Source organism: Hyperoodon ampullatus (genome assembly GCF_949752795.1).
Source record: "Hyperoodon ampullatus genome assembly, chromosome: 11".
Taxonomy (NCBI): domain Eukaryota; kingdom Metazoa; phylum Chordata; class Mammalia; order Artiodactyla; family Ziphiidae; genus Hyperoodon; species Hyperoodon ampullatus.
Window position 1 is genome coordinate 60765889 of NC_136924.1, and position 15128 is coordinate 60781016.

The 15128-nt window shown below is 52.4% G+C and overlaps 1 protein-coding gene across 2 annotated transcripts in view; it reads right to left on the reverse strand.

The window, feature by feature from the left end:
• Positions 1-426: 426 nt before the first annotated feature.
• MYO1A (myosin IA) overlaps positions 427-15128 on the reverse strand; it is a gene marked incomplete at both ends in the record, with an annotated part of 29288 nt that continues 14586 nt past the window's right edge. The window contains 10 exons of one of the 2 annotated variants that reach the window (XM_079714855.1): positions 427-500; positions 903-956; positions 1450-1479; positions 1672-1777; positions 4503-4618; positions 5181-5263; positions 11461-11615; positions 11730-11862; positions 12252-12358; positions 13206-13340. In XM_079714855.1, coding sequence (XP_079570981.1) covers positions 427-500; positions 903-956; positions 1450-1479; positions 1672-1777; positions 4503-4618; positions 5181-5263; positions 11461-11615; positions 11730-11862; positions 12252-12358; positions 13206-13340 — 993 coding nt within the window. Of the gene's footprint in view, positions 501-902; positions 957-1449; positions 1480-1671; positions 1778-4502; positions 4619-5180; positions 5264-10557; positions 10882-11156; positions 11285-11460; positions 11616-11729; positions 11863-12251; positions 12359-13205; positions 13341-15128 lie in introns of those variants that run through there. The other variant, XM_079714856.1, reaches the window with a different exon arrangement.

Consider the following 15128-nt stretch of genomic DNA (forward strand, 5'->3'; position numbering starts at 1 on the left):
CCCGGTCCGGGAACATCCCACATGCCGTGGAGCGGCTGGGCCCGTGAGCCATGGCCGCTGAGCCCGTGCGTCCGGAGCCTGTGCTCCGCAATGGGAGAGGCCACTACAGTGAGAGGCCCGCGTACCGCAAAAAAAAAAAAAGAATAATAAAAAAAAAAGAAACCCCAGGGGAAACCCCTCCCTTGCCATTTCCTACCACTCAGTCATAAGCGGGGGTCCATGAGACTGGAAAGAGATGAGAAACAGTGTGTGTGTGTGTGTGTGTGTGTGATCACAGGCAAGCACATACTTCTAAGTGTCAGGCACTGTATTTAGGCCATTAATTATGAGCATTAATACACATAGCATCAGAGGAAATGCTCCAGTGCTCCTCTGGCAACCTACCCCCCCACACACAGTCCCCTCTCCTCTCCCTAAGTCCTTACCTCATTCCACATTGGAGGGATACTTGAAGGTTCCAAAGCTGGGGACGTTCTCTTGGTTCATATCAACAGGAGTGTCTGGGGTGAAGTAAACAGTGTAGTTAGGAGGGAATTTTCTGCATATGACCTTCACCCTGACCCAATAGCAAAGGGCTGGCTATGAAGGACAGCGTTGGAAGACAGAGTTGGGAAGTAGAGGGATGCTCTGTTTGGGAGATGGGGGTGGGGGGCGGGGGAGAGGCAGAGCTTGCCTGACCCCCTCCCAGCTGCCGCAGGACTATCTTATAAAGGTCTCCGTCCTGTGCTCCCGGAGAGGGCTGGACAGTGGACCCAAGCCGATCGGGTAGAAGGGGCGGAGGAACCCTCACTGTAGCTAAGAAAAGTCCTGTCTTTCCCTCTGGTGACAAATATGAAGCAGGTGACTTCGGCTACATCTTTGCCAGCACCCTAGCCCTTCCACCGACCTCCATATGTTCCTACCTGGCTGGATGTTCCTCTTGCCCATGAGACCCACAAAGAAGTCATGCATGTCACCTGCAGAAACAGGGCCAACATTTTCAGCAGTGATAGTGAGGGGCTGATACTTTTCCCCAGACATGTGTCAAGACTTCTGAGGTTGGGCTTCTGGTCTCTGTTTCGGTGTCTCACCACAGCTTACTCCCTGCAGTTAGCAGGCTGTCCCCTAGGCCCACCCTCTCTGTCTACCTCTCCCTCCCCCACATTTCGAGAACTCTCTAAAATTCTCCCACCCAGCAGGTGCCTGGCTTAGAATCTTCACAGCCATCAAGAGACCCTCTTGGTTCCCACTAACCTACCAGTGGAGGGAGACTCCACCATGCCCCGCACACCTGCTTCCTCTGGCTCTCAGTGGCCTCTCCCATTCAGGAAAGGCTGGCTGAGCAGTTGCAGCTGGCATGTTGTTTGCGCCAGCTGAGCCGGGGCCAGCCGAAATAGTCACTGAGCCCTGTGCCCATGGAGCGCTAGGCAAGTGGTCAGCAGAGATCGGGAGGGAGAAGAGGCTACTCACGTTTCTGGGGAAGTGACGACTCCTTAGGACCTGTGAAGCAAGGACAGGCATGTAACTGGAGAAAGGAATCTGCAAAGTGATGATTAGAGGGGGTTCAGATCACAGCCCTCAATAATTCACTAAGCCATCTCCAGTCTCCTTCCCACTCGAAGGGGTCTCCCAGGCCTATTTAATCTTCAGAATCCTGCCCCACATGCCCCTCTGCCCGGGCCTGCTTCCTACCCACGCTAGCCTTGCTCAGCATTTTGAGCAATCCATCCAGGGAGACTGAGCGGCTGTCATAGAGTCTCCGGAGCAACGACGGGGGCAGCTGGTAGAGATTCGAGTCCTTCTGGGGAGAGAAACAAAGAGGGCTGAGGAGGAGGCTCACACCCAATCCACTCACTCTTTCCCCACAAGAAATGGCCTCTTCTTGAGCTCATCACAGCTGAACTTAACATCCTATTTCTTTCAGGATTTCCTCTGGTTTACACTAGAAGAGAAGTAGGCTCTCAAAGTGTGGTCCATGGACCAGCAGCATCGCCGCTGGGAGCTTGTTAAAAATACATAATCTTGGGCCTCCCTGGTGGCGCAGTGGTTGAGAGTCCGCCTGCCGATGCAGGGGATACGGGTTCGTGCCCCGGTCCGGGGGGATCCCATATGCCGTGGAGCGGCTGGGCCCGTGAGCCATGGCCGCTGGGCCTGCGCATCCTGAGCCTGTGCTCCGCAACGGGAGAGGCCACAACAATGAGAGGCCCGCATACTGCAAAAAAGTAAATTAGTTTCATCCTTCCCTCAATGAGAATTGAACAGAAAGCACTAAATAAAACGTTCTCACATTAAAAAAAAAAAAAAAAAAAAAAAAATACATAATCTTGGTCCTATGCCAGACCTACTGAGACAGAATCTGCATCTTAACCAGGCCCCCAGGTGATTCATAGGCACAGCAGGGTTTGGGAAGCACGTGTAAAGGGAACACATTGGGCATCCCTGTAGGCCGACCAACTGTCCCGGTTTGCCCAGGTATGTGGGGCTTTCAGTGTTCAAGCTGGGACAGTCCCAGGAAAGCTGGGAGTTGGTCATGCTATATCCCAAACTCAAAGGGGACCGACCCTTGGGGCCTCCTCGCAGCTCCTGCCACCTCTCAGTGAGAAGGGCCATTGGTTCTTTTCTCCCTGGCATACCTGGAACCGGTTTGACCAACAATGTGGCTGCCCCACTAAGTGAATGAGCCAGGAATTCCCGCACTCCCAAGAAAGGCTCATCAGACAGAGCTAGTGTCCTCTGGTCTGTGCTCCATGATTGAGTCACAGACAGGACTCGGTCCTGGGGACAGGTGGGGGTAGGCAGTCCGGGCCACCAGCAATCCTGAAATTGCCCCCACTCTGCACTGTGTCCGTGGATGTTCCTCTCCCTGCGTTTCCCACCACCTCGCCCTCTCTTTTCTTCTCCATCAGCTCTCTGCCTCTGGTTTTCTCTCCCTCTCTCCTCTCTCCCCTGGATTTAGAATTTCACGAAGGCAGCATGTTCAGAATGAAGTCTCTTCTTCCCCTCCACAGATGAACCCCATTCTAGACCTGCTGCCAAACAGGGGTTCTTTCTCATCTTGGTGGTTTCTTTTTTAGCAACTTGGGCACAGCAGGATGGTTGGTGGGCACACATCATACACCCAGTTTATTGCAGCTGCCGAGAGATAATGCCAATTGATCATGTTTGGAGATTTTCACCTTGAATCTCAGCGGTGCCTCTCTCTCCAGAGCCTAGGGGTCCTTGGGCGGCTGAGCACACGCAGATGGGCATTTACCCAGGATGCACCCACACACATGCCAACCTGGCTGCCCAGGCACACATACATCCTACTCCTGTTCCGTCCCAATTTCCCTCATCCTCTTGGACCTGCAGGGAGAAGGGGCAGGATGGCAATCTCTATTTTACTGACCAAGAGGGGCAAGGTCTCAAAGCAAGTTTGTCTCAGAGGAACAGATCCAGATATTCTGACTGTCTCCAGCTGGAACTTTGGGCTCCAAACACAGTGTCCAGCCCATATCTGGCACTCGCTGTGTGTTTTTTGAACTGGTTCTGGTCTTTTGGAGCTGGTGCAACTACTGCAAGGATGCCAACCTATCATGCCTTGGGACACCTCACCAGCTGGATGAAGGCTGGTGATCTCTCTCTTTGCCCAGCCCACAACTTCCCACACAGCCACTTCCCCAAATTGTTCAAATACTCTGCGCACCTCCTGTAATGAGATGCTAAACAGATCTGAGCTGGAGAGGCAGTTAGACTTCACACACTGAATATGAAGTAAGTTCCACCTGTAATCATCTTAAAAGTATTCGTACCAATGTAACTGCTGTCTTTTCAAAACCTTGAGAAGACTTCCTCCCTGCTCTCCCCCAGTGCCACTACCCTGATAACTCCTACTCTTTTTCTTAGATGAACTTTGGAAATCGGGGCCCAACCTGTTTTGTGGTTTTTTTTCCTATCCTGACTAAGCAGAGGCTAGAGGGGGACATGGGAGAGGAGGGAAGAAAGGGTTGGAATGTTAGGAGCACCTGAGGTTATTGGAGGTGGATGAGCAGGGGATACGGGAATTTCTTTGAATTTTGAAAAAAAATAATACATATAGCTGATAGGTAAAAGAGCACACAAATGACTATTGGGGAGAGAAGTTCTGACTGTGTTTCATACCATCCAGGAAGTGGGGAGGATCTGCGCCCCTGCAAAGGGACAGAACCTGAGCTGGACCATAGGGAACCTGAGACCACACTACCGTACCCCTCACAGTACCATCCAATCACCAGGTCACCGGACAATCAACCAACCAAACAACATATTAGTGCCGCACATTTCATGTACAAGGTGTCAAAGGCATGCAGAGGGACAGAGACACTGACGGACATACTGGGAGAACATGAGGCCACTGGAGAGGCTGGGCTGTCCAACCCTCTGATGGGTAACTCCCAACCCACCCGTCCCACCTTCCTCCCTACCACGGTGGGACAGGCAGAGTGCAGCCTTATGATGCTGCCCAGTACTCTGCCAGGCTGGGTGAGCCAGAGGGGGTGCCTTACCTTGCCGAGGCTCCCACCAGGCACCACCTGTTCCTGTGACTCCTCACAGACCGCCCCAAAGCTCCGAGCCAAGCTGAGGGTCAGGATAACTGCAAACAGCAGGGCACTCATGATGCCTAGGAGTGCAGACAGGACAGAGGGAAGGCAAGGAGGAGGAGGACACAACACAGGTGCAAACACGGGAGACATTCATGACTAGCAGCCTGGCTTGACCCTGCTCCCCCAGCCCCCAACTCTCCCGCCCAAGCCTTAGTCTGGGAGAGTCTCCGAGCTGGGAGGTGCTCAGTGTCCCTGCTCCCCCATCACGTATTTCCCCAGGATATGCACCTGACAATGAGCAATGGCGCAATAATGTGGGGGACTCTAGCCTCCCAGGGAAGAAAATAGATTTATAGGACGTGCATGGGTCTATTTCCTTAGTCAGCTTGAGGAGGGATCCTGGATGCTATTTTCCAGCCCTAGGTACCCCAAGACTTAGGCAAAAACTTTCTAATATAGGAAGAATCAGCCTGTACCCACAGGCTCCAAACACTACATCAACCCCCACTGACTCCTTCTGTTCACCTTCCCAGTATCCTGCTCCCCGATCAAAGGCTGCCACCTTTATTCCCTCCTGACTCGGCCCCTGTCCTTTGGTGCCAGCTCCTGTCCATCCAACATTCTGCCGCTTGTGCCTACCTGTGGAGCAGCTCTGAGCCTGGGGCAGATGGTCTGGCAGGATCGGGGAGCTGGCCGGGAGCACTGTCCACTCCCCACACACGCTGCTGGTGCTGCCGTGAAGAGAGAAACAGGGAGTGGAGGGGCTTGGGGAATGTGGCAGGAGCTCTGGCCCAGCTCCCAGATAAAGGCTCTGGGAGGGTCTGGGGGAGCTGGGGGAGGGGCTGAGAATCACCAATCCCAGGGTGGCTGGAGGGGAGGGGGAGGCTGGTGGGGGGAAGAGGGATATAGGCTGCAGCCACACACACACACACACACACACACAGCACAAACCCAGCAGTGAGCGGGGGTTATCCAGCAGCCCACAGTCCAATAGCCCCTGAGCTGTGCATGCTAAGGGATGATGTTGCGTACCGTTTGTCACAAAATTTCCATGCCGGAGCCACCTCAACAGGTGCAGTCCCTGGGCTCTTTCTCCTCCTTGTCCACACACCAGCTCTTTGCCCTTTAAACTTCCAGCCTCAACTGCCTGGCCAAAACAATTTCCGCCAGGTGCTGCTCTGGCCCTTCCACAACCAGGATGAGCAGGCTCAGGTCCCTGACGATTGGGAGGTGAGTCTGGCACACCCTCCAGTCCTCAGTTCTCCCTCTGTCCTCCCAGCTGGAGCTGACCCATCACGTTGGTCCTCAGACCAGTAGGCTTTGTATTTCTCCCCACTAGTGAATGCAGAAAACTCCAGGGTCTGCCCCCCTCCACCTCCCCAGTGCCAGAGCCTCTCCCCATGGCCTCCCACCCCACTCTTGACCCCTGAATCAGCCTGACGTAGTTGCATCCTTCCAGAGTTCTGACTTCTATCCTTCCCGCTGTCATCTCTGAAAGGAGGGACGGAGCACCACAGCTGGGCTGTTCCCCTATCCTCACCCCTGCTCCAGCACTGACCTCTTAACTGTTTCTTTTTCTCCTCACAGTTGCATTTTTTTCCACTCTAATCTGTCTCCCGACAGCTCAGGCATCTTCTCCTCTGAACTTTCAAGCCTCTAGTTCACGCCCCACAGTCAAGGGGCCTTATTCTGCTCACTTCGCACCCAAGGTAAGAGAATCCCAGGGGAGAGGCAGAGTCAGGATCTGACCCAGATCCAGAGAGAAAAGGCCCAGAGAGAAAAACATACTGCTGTAGGAGATGAGGGGAGGGAAAGGGAAAGCCGGCTCCAGAGCAATCATCACTCTTAGCGTTTATAACGGGTGCAGAATTTGAACATTTGCAAGACGCTTCGGCAGAGAGCAATCCAACTGATTTTCATCACCTCCACTGTGTGAGTAGGAAATACTCCTATTTTTCAGATGAGAGAACTGAGGCTCAAAAAATTCAGTCACATGCTCTAGGACATATAGCTATTGGAGAACAGCCTCAAATTCAGGTTTTTCTCACTCCAAACCTCCCCTTCATTTTACTGCACTGGTCTGTACTTTGACCAGTAAGGGAACAGTTAAGTCTCCCAGAGGGAGTTGGGGGTCCACCTCTCCAAAGACCTGGAAATTTGGGACCTTGTACTCTTCTACATCTTGGGATTGGGAAGAGAATCATAGCTCTGTTGCATATTTACTACAAAGACTTCCGCTCACCAGCACCTTCCCCAATCACCCTATTTAAAATTACTCCCACTCCATTCTCCATATCCCTTCATTTCTTTTCATACATTACATTAAACATACTACAATTTAACTTATAGTCTGTCTACCCCACATCTCACCAGAATGTCAGCATTATAAGGGCAAGGACTTCCGTCGCTTTACTGTTGGATTCCTAGCTCTATAGTGCTTGGCATATAATAGGTGCTCAATAAAAACTTATTTATAAAACAAAAAAGCAAGTCTGAGTCCAGCTTCTTGCATTGCGGCCCACAATGTGGATCCTCCACAGAGCCTCTCAAGCACTGCTAGGGTCCTGAAATGTTTCTCTCCCCAACCTACCCACCCTGGGGTTTGGGCCATACTGAGAAGTCATTCCGGCTTCACGGGGCCCCATGCTTATCCCCGAGTGAGGGCAGCAGCTAGGTCTCAAGGCCCCTTAATTATGTGAGAGGCCAATGGGGCCTCATTAAAGGCTTCCCATTACCCAGCTAATTACAGGGCTCTGTGGGGCAACCATGGCCCAAGACTCAGGGCTGGGAGCCTTTAGTGGAATAAAAGGTAGAAGTGGAAGGCTGTTTACATGTTAATGGCATGACTGGTTCATGCCTTTGAGAAGCTCAGATGCTATTCCTAATTGGACCAGGCCATCTCCCACCTCCTCCTCTTCTCCCTCACCAATCTGGAAAAGGAGGTCCAAGCTGGGCAGGCTGGAGGAAATTGGGGGTGCAGTAGGAAGAATGTGTTAGACTGAGGGCTAAGAACAAAAGCCTCCTGGGTCCCATCTCTATATCAGCCTCCCTCCCCCACCAACCCATCCATCCCTGCCCCCAGCCCTGGGACTAGGGAAGCAAGGATTCAGCAAAGGTCCGTCATGAATAATGTCCTTTGATGATGAGGCATCTCACAGAGGATGGCAGGAGCCAAGGATGGGGGGAGCAAGGGAATGGCAGGGAGAATTGATCACCTCTTGATCTCTGGGATTAGCAAAGACTTGAAAGAGCTGATGCTAAGTCAGAGAGGTGATGAAGGAGGGAGGCTTCGGAGGGCTAGGGCAGGCTGGGCTTCACTTTGCCCACAAATCATATGCTAACGGCATGTAAAGCAGGTACTGCAGCTACATAGAACCTAGGTGTTTTTCCTTTGAACACTTACTCTTTGAGCCACACCTCAGACACTAACTGTCCCTGGCCTAGCGGAGCAGGATCCCTAGCAGATCATCCGTCTGGAGCCCACCCTCTTTATTGCTGGTGCAGGTTGGGGGTGAAGCCAGTAAAACACTGAGCTGAGGGGCTTCCCTGGTGGCGCAGTGGTTGCGAGTCCGCCTGCCGATGCAGGGGACGTGGGTTCGTGCCCCGGTCTGGGAAGATCCCACATGCTGCGGAGCGGCTGGGCCCGTGAGCCATGGCCGCTGAGCCTGTGCGTCCGGAGCCTGTGCTCCACAATGGGAGAGGCCACAACAGTGAGAGGCCCCCGTAACGCCAAAAAAAAAAAAAAAAAAAAAAAACACTGAGCTGAGATGCTTTAATCGGCCATTCCCAGGGGTCAAGGTGGGGCACATGCCTGTGCGCGCGAGCTGGCCTGCGTATGTCCACCACATGCACAGCTTGGGCGCAACATGTGGACCCCTTCGACATCCTGGAGGGGTGCCGTGGGCTCCTGGGGGAGGGGTTGGGCCATATGTGACACTGGGTGGAGATATCAGTGAGGAATGGAAGGATGCCGAGTCCTGTGGCCAGGACACAGCCGGGAGACAAGCCACGGCACAAGGAGAAGAGTCCCTCAGAGCCTGGGGAAGAAATGGGCTGAGCCAAGAGGCTGAGCTGGAGCTGGTTTGTGCTGTGAGATGCTCGAATGGCCCCTCTTGGGGGTTAGGGGACTCCAGGATGGCTTGTGCCCCTCAGAGGCTCAAACAGCCTAGACTTTGAGAGAGCTGGACTGACTGTGAGCAGGGGTGGGCAGCAGAACTTCAGCTTTTCCCATCATGATGGAGCCAATTCAAGCCCTATAACACAGGTGGGGAAACTGAGCGCCTATAGGCTTCAGGGGACAAAAACACACACTCCTGAGCTCCAGAAGAGAAGAGAAGCAGAGACTGGAAAGAGGAGGAGGGGGAGAGAGATGGGAGAGTAAAGAAGAGAGGACCCCACACACACACCTCCCTCAGCCTAGCATCTATCCACATGACTGAGCGGGGGAGGACAGGAAAGAGAGCAGGGGCCCCAGCCCTCCGCCCTCCTACCATTCCCAGCCCGGAGAGCTGACAGTGCCTTCAGCCCTGGGAAAGGAAAAGCAGGATAGGGAGCAGCAGCTGCATATTCTCCTGAAATTGCTTCTGAAAATGACCAGACACTTCACTGCGAAAGTGACGACAATTTGGGCCCTGGGAGCAGGAGATGAGGCGAAGCGGGGGCGGTCAGGCTCTGGTCACCACCCCCCTCTCGGCCTGGTTCTGAGAAGTAAAGGACGGGGGAACTGTCGGGGGTGGCGGAAGGGTGGCAAGAGCCCGAACTCTGGACATGGCTCCCCACGACAGCTCTAACCCCTCACCCACTGGGAAGAGCTGCCTCCCTGGGCCCCATCTCAGCTCAGAGCAGGGTGTGCCAGAACACGGGGCTGGCTTGTGCTCTGAGGGCTAGATTAATCTGCAGGCAAGAGGATGAGCTCATCAGGTCTCCCGCCAGCATGATTACCTGGGGATTGAGCTGCCTGCCAGTGGAAGCTGAGGTGGAGGGAGACCCCAGCCTCAAGGCACAGTGAACTCAGCGGGGACAGGGAAGAGGCAGGGAAGGTAGAGGATCGAAAGGAGGCAGAGCCGTCCAGACAGAAACAAAAGGCAGCCATTTGTATGCTCGCATAGAGCGCAGTCTACATTTTACTGCAAACCCAGGAGCTGCTTGTTCCCCAAAGGTAGAGAGCAGAGTGGGAGAGGCTTAGACAAGACAGAATCTATGAGGAAGTAGCCATGAAGGAAGTGGGGGAGGGTGATATTTAAAGCATTACACAAACTCTTACGTGTTAACATTAGTCAGAGCCCACAGCAACGGGGACAACGAGATGGTGTGAGACAGTTGGAAACCAAGAAAGAAATAATGACGATGACACATGGAAAATAAATGAAGATGAGAGGGAAGAGGTCAGTCATAGAGATGGGAGAGTCTGGGTGGGGGGCGTGTCCCCCTGTCAAGTGCCACCAGCTGCAGGCCTCAGCTGTGGGGCAGTGATTAGTAAGATAACTGTTGGCAGCAGCCTGGCATCTCTGGTGTATGGAAAGGAAAGGGGTGCCAGGGGGCAGGTGTGACAAAGCCCAGTGCTGAGCTTGGGGTGGAGGGGGCTATGAAGCCGGGGACCCTGCATTCCCCAGCTCACCTCAGCTCGCATGAGCCCTCCAGCCTTGGGCCTCTTTCTGGGCTAAATCTCCAAAGAATCCCAGTTTCTGCCAAGACAGGGATCCTCACTTCTTCCCTCCAGGGACACACTTAATGAATCAGCTCATTGGCCACCTGCGACCTGAGCCCCATCCCCGACTGCCCCACCCCCACCCCAGTCTCTCCAAACCCCGCCAGAGCTCAGCCGGTCAAGGAGCCCGGAGACAATTTCCCTTCTTTTTCATTCTTATTATCTGCATTAGCTGGCTCCAAGGAGCCTGAGGAGAGGAAAGGGAGGGGGGCAGAGGGTCTAAGTACAAGCCAGTGAAAGGATGGGGGAACAGGGACCCACCCACATGACCAAACGTTTGCAAAGCCTCTTGTTTTATTAGTGGGCAAAGAGGCTGAGGGCGGGAGGAAGCTAAGTTTGGAGAGAGGATTGGAAAGGATTGGGAGAAGCAAGGTCCTCTTCAAGGGTTCTGCACTCTCTGAGCCCCACCTCCCATCAGAAGCTTCAGGCACGGGAGCCTCCCACGAAGGTGGGTGGGTGGGAGTCGGGCTGGTGCTGGTCCAGGAAGAAGAAACTGCTGCACCTCCTCATGGTACAGTCACCTGCAGGCAACGACTCCCCTTCTTCTTGCAGCTCAGCTTGCCATTCCCACCACCCCCAGGGCCCTGGATGACCTTGACAGCCAAGCTGCTCTCCTTGAACCTCACTGAGAACCTGGAGGGGGAACAGACAGAAAGACAAAGCTAGTGCCCTCATCCCCTCACCCCTACTCCTGTATTTTCATGGTGGCTTCCCCTCCCCTTCTTGAGGCAAGTACATCCCCCCACCAGCCCCCTATGTCAGAAGACTCAAGGCCGCAGAGAACTTGGGTGGCCCTGACCTGACACAGTATGCTTCACTTTCTGACAGGACAAATTTTCCCGGTCACAATGACCGCCAGCTTGGTCATCTGTCCCAAGCCATCCCTCACCCCCAGCTCATGGCCTTACTCCTCAGTCACGGTGACTGGAAGCTGCCTCTGCGTGGCATCCAGCACAGCCCGGTACATTTTGGTCAGCAGTTCAATCACATGCTCGCTGACCAGCAGGAAGTCCCCCTTGGAGCCCACGGATGATATCTTAGGAAGGAGAGAAACAGCAGGGAAGGGATTCATTTTTTTCTCCTCAGGAGCACCCTGGGAGATATCAAAGGCCCAGAGTGAGAGGTCTGCTCTCCATGGCCTCCAGCTCGCCCCAGCCCTGTGATGCCCACCGCCTTCTCCAGTCTGGGGCCCTGTCCCCACCCAGCTCTGATACCTCACTCAGATGCAAGCTAAAAAGCCCATCCTTGAAGCTGGTGACTGACACCCCGGCCACACTGCTCAGTGCCACGACAGCCTTGGCCCGGTAATTCTTGGTGTCTGAGATAATCACATGCCCCTTGGTCAGAAGGAGAATTCGAGAGGAAGTCTAAAGACAGAACAGGAAAGGGTGAGGAAGGGTTGTGATGCATCCCCACCCTTCCAGCTACCAGCTGAGGCTCTGGATCAGGCTGGGGGAGGAGTTCAGGATATGGGCCTTCACCTTGCCATTGCCACGGTTGACCTTCATCACAGTCTCAGCCACCAGAACAGGCCCTTCCTCCCTGCCCTTCAGCTTCTGTAGCTTGGGGTTTCCTTGCAGCCCAATGTAGTCACCGTGGAATGGAATAGGGACACTGAGAACACACGGGAGGTACGTAGTGGAGATAAGGTCCTTACCTCCGACCTCCAAGGTCCTTGTACCTCCCCACCTGAGTTCCCATCTTGGTCCTCCCGTGCTCCATCCCCCATCCTCCGCCATACCCTGTGTTTCAGCGGTTCTCAGAGCATGGTCCAGGACCAACATCAGCATCCCCTAGGACCTTGTTAGAAAGGCAAATTCTTTGGCCCCACCCCAGACCTCCTAAAACAGAAACTCTGAGGAGGGCATGCAGCAACCTGGCTGTTATCCAGCCTGCCAGGTGATTCTGAGGCACACTAAAGTTTGAGAACCACAGCTCTGTTCCACCTGGGGAATCTTCTCTTTGCTATTGATGAAACTGCACAGGGTCTGCGAGGCACTCACCTCTGGGGGTATGAAGCCTTCTTGCCCTTGAACAGTTCGCTGGCACAGAGCTTCTCCCTTAGGACCTCTACCTGCTTCGGGGACAGCTGATCCCGGAATCTCTTGCACTGTGACAGGGGAGGGGAAGGAGGACACTTCAGAGAGGGCAGGGGCTGGAGGAGCACTGGGGAGGGGAAGGGGGACTGAGGGATGCTGGGGGAGGGGGATGGAAGCAGTCAAATACAAGCCCCAGGAGGGCTGTGTGCCCACAGCACAGCACAAGGCCTACTCCCAGACAGGTGTTCAAAAGTATTTCTTGAGCAGAAGAACTCTGTGCTAAGTGAAATAAGCCAGACAAAAGGACAAATGTGGCATGAGTTCACTTATATGAGGTACCTAGAATAGTTAAATTCGTAGAGGCAGAAAGTAGATCATACTTTCTGGGGGCTGAGGGACAGAGGAATGGGGAGTTATTGCTTAATGTGTACAGAGTTTCAGTTTGGGATGATGAAAAATAGTATGGAGACAGATGGCGGTGATGGTTGCACAACAATGCGAATGTGCTTAATGCCACTGAACTGTTTACTTAAAAATGGTTAAAATGGACTTCCCTGGTGGTGCAGTGGTTGAGAGTCCGCCTGCCGATGCAGGGGACATGGGTTCATGCCCTGGTCTGGGAAGATCCCACATGCCGCGGAGCGGCTGCGCCCGTGAGCCATGACCGCTGAGCCTGTGCATCCGGAGCCTGTGCTCCGCAACGGAGAGGCTACAACAGTGAGAGGCCCGTGTAACGCAAAAAAAAAAGAAAAAAAAACGGTTAAAATGGTAAATTTTATGTATTACCACAATAAAAAAAAAAATTTAAGTGGCAGAGGGAGGCAGAAGAGGAAAATCAGGAGGAGGAGAAAAAAAAAAGAAGACAAATGAGAGAGGAGTTGCCTGAGCACCAGGAGAGGCTGCCCAGGCCCCGCTCACCTTCCATTGGTAGAAGAGCTTCTGAAGCTCCTGGTTAGCTGCGTTGAAGTACCTGTAAGGGGCAGCTGGCCACCTTTTGTCCAAGACATTGGTAGACGGCAAACTGTTCTTCAGCCCCAGTAGGAATTTCCGTGCCTGGGTTGGGAGCAGGGGGGTTGGGAGTGGGATGACGAGAAGACCTCCTGACAGGCAAACTGGCACCCAGATCCCACCACTTTCAGGGAGAAGGCCACCCACGGGGAGAAGCAACAAGTGGAGCTGAGGAGATGGAAGGGAGTCCCCTCCTGATCTCTTTCAGTGTGAATGTAGACTTGAGGTTGGGCAGTAAGAGCGTGAACGGGAGATGGAGGGGAGAGAAGGAGTAGTTCCAAGCAGATACCTTCTACACAGGGTAGTGAGGTGGGAGGAGCAATATGAAAACTGGCCTTAATATTTTGCTTCTGTAGCTTCCTATTCTCGAGGCTCATAATTGCCTACAGATGGCTGCCCCACTGTCTGTGTTAGCTATTGGACAGGTACCAAATCTTCCCTCCTCTCTGCTCAGTCAAGGCCAACACCTCAACCTGGCATTCAGAGTCTTCTACTTAGAGCCCAACCTCATGTCACAGGATCCCCTGCATTATCTCATCCTGGCACACCAACCAGACTGGACTCCCTGACTTGCCCTCTGCCCAGCCCATTCATTATCACTCTGTGCCTTAGCTCATGCTGCTCTCAGCTCAACCCTTCCAACCCAGATTCTACCTATCCTTTGAGATGCAGCTCAAAGCCCTCCCAGATTCCCTGGGCCAGTGGTGTCTCTCCTTTCTTTGAAGCCCCATAGCACTTTGTCTATACATTTGTTTTCGTACTACCGTTATTTGCATGGAAATCTCCCTCTTCTACAGGGTGAGTCTTTGGGAGTCAGGATGCTAGGTCCTGAGTTTTTTCACCATTCAACATCATTGAGCATCTGTTCTATGCCTGGCACTGTTCTAGGTATGGGGACACAGCAGTGAACAGAGTAAACAAAGTCTCTTCTCACTGAGTTTACATTCTACTGTGGGTGGAGAAGGAGACAGCCCACAAGCAAATAAACATAGACTGTAGCTTCCAATAATTATATATGCTATGATGCAAAAAAAAGCAGAACTGAGACAGGAATGAGTAGTAGCATATTCCAGACAAGAAGGAAAGCCAGTGTGACTGGCCTAAATTGAGCAAGAGAAGAAAAGATCAGAGAGTAGGTTAGCGAATGAGAGATCATGAAGGGACTTGTAGGCTGTGGTAAGGACATTTGGCTTTATGTGGAGTGAAATGGAACACCTTTAGAGGGTCTTAGGGGAAGAGTGACATAATCTGACTTAAGGTTTTACTTTTTAATTTTTAAAATGTAATACAACTTATTTTGAAATTTTTTTAATTTGAGTGAAAGTTGAAACAACATTGCAATGAACATCTGAATAACATATACTTCTCACCTAAATTCACCAGCTGATAATGTTAACATCTTACCCTATCTTTGTGCTCTTTCTAACACAGGCACACATAAATACAAATGCATGTAAGTATATAAATACACGCATATGTACAAATCTTGGCTACTATAGCATCCTAAAGTAGGTTACAGTTATCATAACATTTTCCTCTAAAGCTTAAGCACGCATTGCCCAAGAACCAGGATATTTTCCTACACAATCATGATTCTATCACCATACCTAAGAAAGTTAACATTAATTGGACACACTCACCCAAGAGTAATGTATATGCAAATCTCTTCTAATGTCCTTTATAAACTTTAAAAATGTACTCTTTGACTTTGTTTTTATTTTTCTTGATCCAGGATCCAATCAAGTTTCACCCATGGCATCTGACTGTTTAGTCTCCCCCAATCTAGAACAAGGACTCTTAAGTTTTTATATCTCAGGGAGCACCTAGCACCCT